Source organism: Ailuropoda melanoleuca, chromosome 16, assembly GCF_002007445.2.
Source record: "Ailuropoda melanoleuca isolate Jingjing chromosome 16, ASM200744v2, whole genome shotgun sequence".
In the NCBI taxonomy this organism is placed as follows: domain Eukaryota; kingdom Metazoa; phylum Chordata; class Mammalia; order Carnivora; family Ursidae; genus Ailuropoda; species Ailuropoda melanoleuca.
This window is the reverse complement of record NC_048233.1, coordinates 85,138,729-85,144,745: the sequence shown is the minus strand read 5'-3', so window position 1 is coordinate 85,144,745 and position 6,017 is coordinate 85,138,729. Positions and strand designations below refer to the sequence as shown.

The 6,017-nt window shown below is 58.4% G+C and overlaps 1 protein-coding gene across 2 annotated transcripts; it reads left to right on the top strand.

Annotated features, from left to right (window-relative positions):
- Nucleotides 1-979: 979 nt before the first annotated feature.
- CTSF (cathepsin F) lies at nucleotides 980-5,952 on the top strand. Of its 2 annotated transcripts, none has more exons than XR_004621248.1 (14): nucleotides 980-1,307; nucleotides 1,501-1,599; nucleotides 1,876-1,960; nucleotides 2,053-2,114; nucleotides 2,243-2,318; nucleotides 2,908-3,021; nucleotides 3,141-3,286; nucleotides 3,375-3,471; nucleotides 3,551-3,631; nucleotides 4,358-4,477; nucleotides 4,564-4,628; nucleotides 4,856-5,043; nucleotides 5,246-5,304; nucleotides 5,385-5,466. XR_004621248.1 is itself a non-coding variant. In XM_034645218.1 (14 exons), the coding sequence occupies exons 1-14, from the start codon at nucleotides 1,098-1,100 to the stop codon at nucleotides 5,457-5,459; spliced, it is 1,380 nt and encodes a 459-aa protein (XP_034501109.1). In that variant the 5' UTR covers nucleotides 980-1,097; the 3' UTR covers nucleotides 5,460-5,952. The 2 variants fall into 2 exon arrangements, 1 of the variants encoding a protein (XP_034501109.1); XM_034645218.1 differs by lacking the exon at nucleotides 4,856-5,043 and adding an exon at nucleotides 4,728-4,818 and having other exon boundaries at nucleotides 5,385-5,952.
- The last annotated feature ends 65 nt before the right edge of the window (nucleotides 5,953-6,017 follow it).

Here is a 6,017-nt window from a genome sequence, read left to right as displayed (position 1 = left end):
TATATATATATATATATTTATTTATTTATATTTAAAGATTTTATTTATTTTTTGACAGAGAACACAAGCGGAGGCGGGGGGGTGGCAGGCAGAGGGAGAGGGAGAAGCAGGCTTCCGGCTGAGCAGTGACCCTGATGTGGGGCTTGATCCCAGGACTCTGGGATCATGACCTGAGCTGAGGGCAGACACTTAACTGATTGAGCCACTCAGGCTCCCCAGGACCGGGTGACATTTAATATTAGTTCTCCACACTCTCTAAGCCCAAACTAACCCTCCATCCCCTTCTGGGATTTCCTCAATTCCCTTAAACTCTCTCTTCCCTGCTTCTCTCCCCAGCTGGGAACACCTTGCAGAACAACGTCTCTTTCTCATCTGTCTTTCCACTAGAGTGCGAGCTCCAAGCAGGCAGCACTATGCCTAATGCGTCTAGTCTATTCATGCATCTTCTCGCTGGGCCCCGGAACACTGCTGTGAAAGCTTGAAGGAACCAAAGAACAGCCCTACACCCCGCACCTTGCTTTTGTGGTACCGAATGCTTGCGTGTTTGTGTTAGATCCCCACAACAGGGACGGCAGTGCCAGTCCAGGGGATATTACCTTCCATTTGGTTGATGAGCGGAGGAGCCTCAAAGAGACAACTGAGCTGTGAACTCAGGCTCTAAAACCAATTGTTAACTATTGTCATTCCCAGGCCAGCATCCTTTTCCCTCCCTAAACATCCCCAAGACCTAAGAGGATTATTCCAAGACTGCCTCTCCGCCCGCGTGTCCACAGACCGACCGAACTGCTCCGAGGCTGCAGAGTACCCTGCCGACCCCTCTTCCCCCNCCCTCCCTCGACTTCCCTCCCCCGCCCCTCCTCCCCTCCCTCTCCAGCTTTGGCGAAGAAGACTCGCCTGCACAGCCGGCTCGCCCCACGTGCCTCGCGTAAATAAGAGAGTGCGCACGCGCACCGGGCCCGCGTCCATTGGCCGGCGCCCCGCCGCCCCGGGAGCAGGGGGAGGGACGCCTGCCCCTCTGTCCGTGGGCAGCTGCGCCCCGTCAGTTGGTCAGCGCGTCTGTCGGTCGGTGGGTCCGGGCCTCCGGCTTCGCCCTCGCCATGGCACCCTGGCTGCCGCTGCTGTCGCTGCTGGGGCTGCTCCTGGGCGCCGATCCCGCCCCGCCCCGCCAGGCAGCCGACGTTCAGGCCCGGGAGGCGGCGTACCCGGAGCTGCTGGGGCCCGCCCGGTTCGCCCTGGAGATGTACAACCGCGGCCGGGCAGCCGGGACGCGGGCGACGCTGGGGGCGGTGCGCGGTCGCGTCCGCCGGGTGAGGACGCGCCGGGGGGTGGGGGCTTCCCGGTGCGGGTGCGCGGGGGCTCTGGTCGGAGGGTTGGGAACTTTGGCCTGGACCCCGGGTGGGGGCGCTAGACGCCGGAGAGACGAACTTCTGGTGGTCGGGAAAGGGAAGGGGGGGCTGAGGAGGGAGTGGATGTGCTTGCCTCACCCGCCCCCCCATCCAGGCGGGCCAGGGGTCGCTGTACTCCTTGAAGGCGACCCTCGAGGAGCCTCCCTGCAACGACCCCACGGTGTGCCAGCTCCCTGTGTCCAAGAAGACCCTGGTGAGTGATAGGGCTCCTGTGATTTCCCCGCCCCCATGATGAGTTTGGGTCAAGTGATGAGGCAGCAACTACCCCAGCCTGAGTCACTTTCCAGGCTCTAAGGGCCAGAGACAAATGCTCTAAGAGGGGGCATGACAGGGTGCTGACTTCGCCTCACTCTGCACCGTGGGGGTGATTGCCTTGGAGGTGGTCTTCACATGAGGCCCTTCCAGCTCCATCTTGCCAAGGCCTTGCTCCCATCCCAGCCCCCAGACTGGCTTCCTCCTCTCCCTTCAGCTCTGCAGCTTTGAAGTCCTGGATGAGCTAGGAAAACACATGCTGCTGAGACGGGACTGTGGCCCAGTGGATACCAAGGTTACAGGTGCTGGGATAGCCCAAGGATGCTGGCATAGTTCAGACCAGACTTCACTCAGGGTTCAGCCTTGATTTCTTCTCTGTTCCAACCCTATTCAGATGACAAAAATGAGACTTTGAGTTCAGTCCTTCCACTGTTGAACAAGGAACCCCTGCCCCAGGTGAGGAGCCCATTTCCATCTGGCAACTGGCTGCTGCTTTATTTCCTCTTCTCTTTCCCTCCCTTTGGCGTGGGCTCCCTGGTGAATCCGAGAAGGACTCCTTGTAAAGACCCCTGTGCCCTTTCCAGGATTTTTCTGTGAGAATGGTTTCAATCTTCAAAGAGTTCGTTACCACCTATAATCGGACGTATGAGTCGAAGGAGGGTGAGGACCCAGACTTGGCTGTGTCTGTCCCATTTAGATCAGGACCTTCCCCCCACTTGGTACCTTGGTGTTGGAGAGGGGAAGGACACAAGAGGCAGTGCATCCATTCAGGGACCCCTGAAACCCCCAAGTTCTTGCCCAGCCTCACAGGACTAGACTGATACCTCAGGTACCTGGCCCCTTCTCCCATCTGATTTTCTTGGTCAGAGAGCATGGGTCTTCATCATTCTGGATAGAATGGGATGGGGCAAAGGCCAGATTTTCTCTGCTGATGCCTCCACCTCCCTAGCATGGTAGTCTTTTCCCATGACCCTGTCTGAGGATGCCCTTTGGAGCCGATTTTGGTTCTGCCTTCACTCCTGGGATACCATCAATTCATTGTGGCCCCAAAAGTTGTTCCCACCTCCCACTCATCACTTGCAGGTCTGGACCTCCCCCCACCTCCAGCCCGCCCCAGAGTTCTGTCCTTGAAAAGAGCTGCAAGCCCGATCCAGAGCCCACCTACTCCCCAGGGAAGCCTGTGCTTGTTAGTCCCTTCTATGATCTGCCTGGGGTCCAAGCCTTTCCTCTCCTGCTCCTTGGTTCTCAGAAGCCGAGTGGCGCATGTCTGTCTTTTCCAACAACGTGATGAGAGCGCAGAAGATCCAGGCACTGGACCGTGGCACGGCTCAGTATGGGATCACCAAGTTCAGTGACCTCACAGGTAGAAGTGGTGGCCAGAGCCCTCATGGAGCCTGAAAGAGTCAGGGTCTGCTCCCAAGGCCCCTGATCAGGGCTGCCTTATACTGCCCCCCACCATCCCCTGCCCACCTTTGCCCACAGAGGAGGAGTTCCGTACCATCTACCTGAATCCCCTCCTAAGAGAGAACCGTGGCAAGAAGATGGACTTAGCCAAGTCCATTGGCGACTCTGCCCCACCCGAGTGGGACTGGAGGAATAAGGGGGCTGTCACCCAAGTCAAGGACCAGGTTGGACCCCTAAGAGGCAATGGTGGGATATGAGGACTATACAGGGATTGGGAGGGAACTCAGCCCTGACTCTGCCCCTTTCTTGCAGGGCATGTGTGGCTCCTGCTGGGCTTTCTCAGTCACCGGCAATGTGGAGGGCCAGTGGTTCCTAAAACGGGGGGCCCTGCTCTCCCTCTCTGAGCAGGGTGAGCATCGCACTCGACGCCCCTGCCCCCAGCCCAGCCCCTCCAGAGGGCTCCTCAGGACCAGCCTTCTGTCTCCTAGAGCTCTTGGACTGTGACAAAGTGGACAAGGCCTGCCTGGGTGGCTTGCCCTCCAACGCCTACTCAGCCATAAAGACTCTGGGTATGCATTCATGGGATCGGGAGGGGCAGTGGGAGTCAGTGCTAACTGGGTTCAGGTCTTAATGCTGACCCTTAATGACCTTGAGCAAGTCAGCTCTTTGATTTCATCTGTGAAAAGGGGCTCATCTTGCCCACTTCACAGAATTGCTCTGAGTATCAAGTGAGGAGATAATATGTAAAGTCCTTGGTGCATAGCAGGGGTCTTGGTGTTTTTGCTGCTTGGAGGTCCATATTTCTGTAATACCACTAAGCCAGGTAGCAACACACCTTGTCCTTGAGAGGAGGTGTTGACTTAAGCTGGCAATTCAGTTCAGCGGTGGGCTTCAGTGGCCCAGGGATGAAGGGCTGAGGGACTGGGGTGACCGTCCAGAGACCGGGAGCCATGCAGGGTCTGGGTTACACTGGGAGCGGACTGTCTGAGCAGGACAAGCAAGCCAAGGTGAAGAGTCCTGGGAGTGCTGGGATGAGTAAGGATCAGAAGTTGGGCATCGAGTCCCGTCTCAGCCCCACTTCTCCCTGGTTCCTCCCTCAGCTCTCTTAGTGTCTGTTTTGTCATTTCTAGAGGGAGGCTGCTGTTCTGATGGCACGGCCTTGGTCTGGGGTGGATGAGAACCTTGAGACCTCACAGAAGGGGCTTGGGTGTAGCCCCTGGCAGGAGAAGACGAGTGTATGGTACACAGGAGTCCATATTTTCTCTCCCCACCCCCCCACCCCCACCATTCCCCAGGAGGGCTGGAGACAGAGGACGACTACAGCTACCGTGGCCACGTGCAGACCTGCAGTTTCTCCTCAAAGAAGGCCAGGGTCTATATCAACGACTCTGTGGAGCTGAGCCAGAATGAGCAGAGTGAGTAAGGGCCAGGATGAGGGTGGGGACAAGCCAGGTAGGGCTAGGGCCAGGCTGTCTCTGACGCTGTCCCTTGCCTGTCTCAGAGCTGGTGGCCTGGCTGGCCCAGAACGGCCCCATCTCCGTTGCCATCAATGCCTTTGGCATGCAGGTAAGGCCCCAGCTCTGCTGCCCCTGCCCGTCCCTTGCCAACTCCCTTCCCGCTTCTCCTTGGAGGTGGCCTCCTACTCTTTATTCTCCCCACCACCAGTTCTACCGCCGCGGGATCTCCCACCCACTACGGCCCCTTTGCAGCCCTTGGCTCATCGACCATGCTGTGCTGCTTGTGGGCTATGGCAACCGTGAGTTCCACTGACCCCCTCTGTCCGTCCACCTCAGATCATGGGCAGAGGTTGGACCACAGCCTCTCCGGACCTCTGGAGGGCGAAATCGAGGGACTGCCTGGGAACCCTGTCCTTACCCTTGCTGCGGGCCATAGGCCAGGCAGGAGTCATCCGTCCCCTCTCTGGATGGGAACGCTGAGGCAGTGGAAGATTGAACTGTTACAGATAAATAACCTGCTAGACGTAGGTGGCTGGGTGCCCTCCCCCCCCCCAGAGCCACACCAGGTCTCCAGGAGGGTGGTAGGTGGGCCTGTCTGGCTTTCTCCTCTTCTCCTAGTACCTGTCGCCATAGGCCACAGCAGATGCTGGGAGAGTGCAAAGTGCTGGGAGCCCTGACTGGAGAATTGGGGGCTCCTGACCCCCTGCACTCCGCACTGCTCCCCAGGCTCTGGCATTCCCTTCTGGGCCATCAAGAACAGCTGGGGCACTGACTGGGGCGAGGAGGTGAGTCTTGTCTCCGTGCCCCAGCCCTGCCGCCCCTGTCCTGCCCTAGCGCCCTCACCGGCCCACCGCCTTTCCGCCAGGGTTACTACTACTTGCACCGTGGGTCCGGGGCCTGTGGTGTGAACACCATGGCCAGCTCCGCAGTGGTGGACTGAGGAACACCAGCGTGGGACCTGGTGCTGACCAGAGCAGCCCCTTCCTCAGCCTGGCCTGCATGTCCAGGTCCCTTCCCAGGAGGCACAGCTGGCTGAGGGACAGGCACCGGGTACCTCCGGGTGAGCAGAAGGCACTGGGCTAGGGCAACGCCCCGACTCCTCTCCACCCCACCCCTACCCTGAAATTTCCCGACGGCACCTTTGTTGACCTGGGGTAGCCAGGAGGCTCTTGGGATGAAGGATAATGTCCTGGCGGCTGAAGCTGGGGCAGGAATCTTGGGCTTGGGTAAGAAGCAGGTGGGAAGAAGATATCCTGGCCTTAAACCCAGCTTTGTCCTCAGCAGGCTCTGGCTTCCTGCCCTGCCTTTCCTCTGTCTGATGCTATAAATTTTCTGGGTCCCCCTGGATTTGGGGACAGTACTTCCTTCCACATCTAGAGAAACTATTGTAACTGCCTTTTTCTAACAGCAATAAAGAGGTGTCCTAGGCTCCAGTGTGGTGTGAGTGCTCAGTACCTAAGGGCAAAGAGGGGTGGTAGGGACCTCTGGAGGGTCGAGG

What these genes read in the sequence shown, in the direction of transcription:
- CTSF (XM_034645218.1), top strand. Translation starts at nt 1,098, where the DNA reads ATGGCACCCTGGCTGCCGCTGCTGTCGCTGCTGGGGCTGCTCCTGGGC. An exon ending in TGCGCGGTCGCGTCCGCCGG is followed by an intron (nt 1,308 to 1,500) that starts GTGAGGACGCGC and finishes CCCCCCATCCAG; the next exon opens with GCGGGCCAGGGGTCGCTGTA. An exon ending in CAAGTTCAGTGACCTCACAG is followed by an intron (nt 3,022 to 3,140) that starts GTAGAAGTGGTG and finishes CTTTGCCCACAG; the next exon opens with AGGAGGAGTTCCGTACCATC.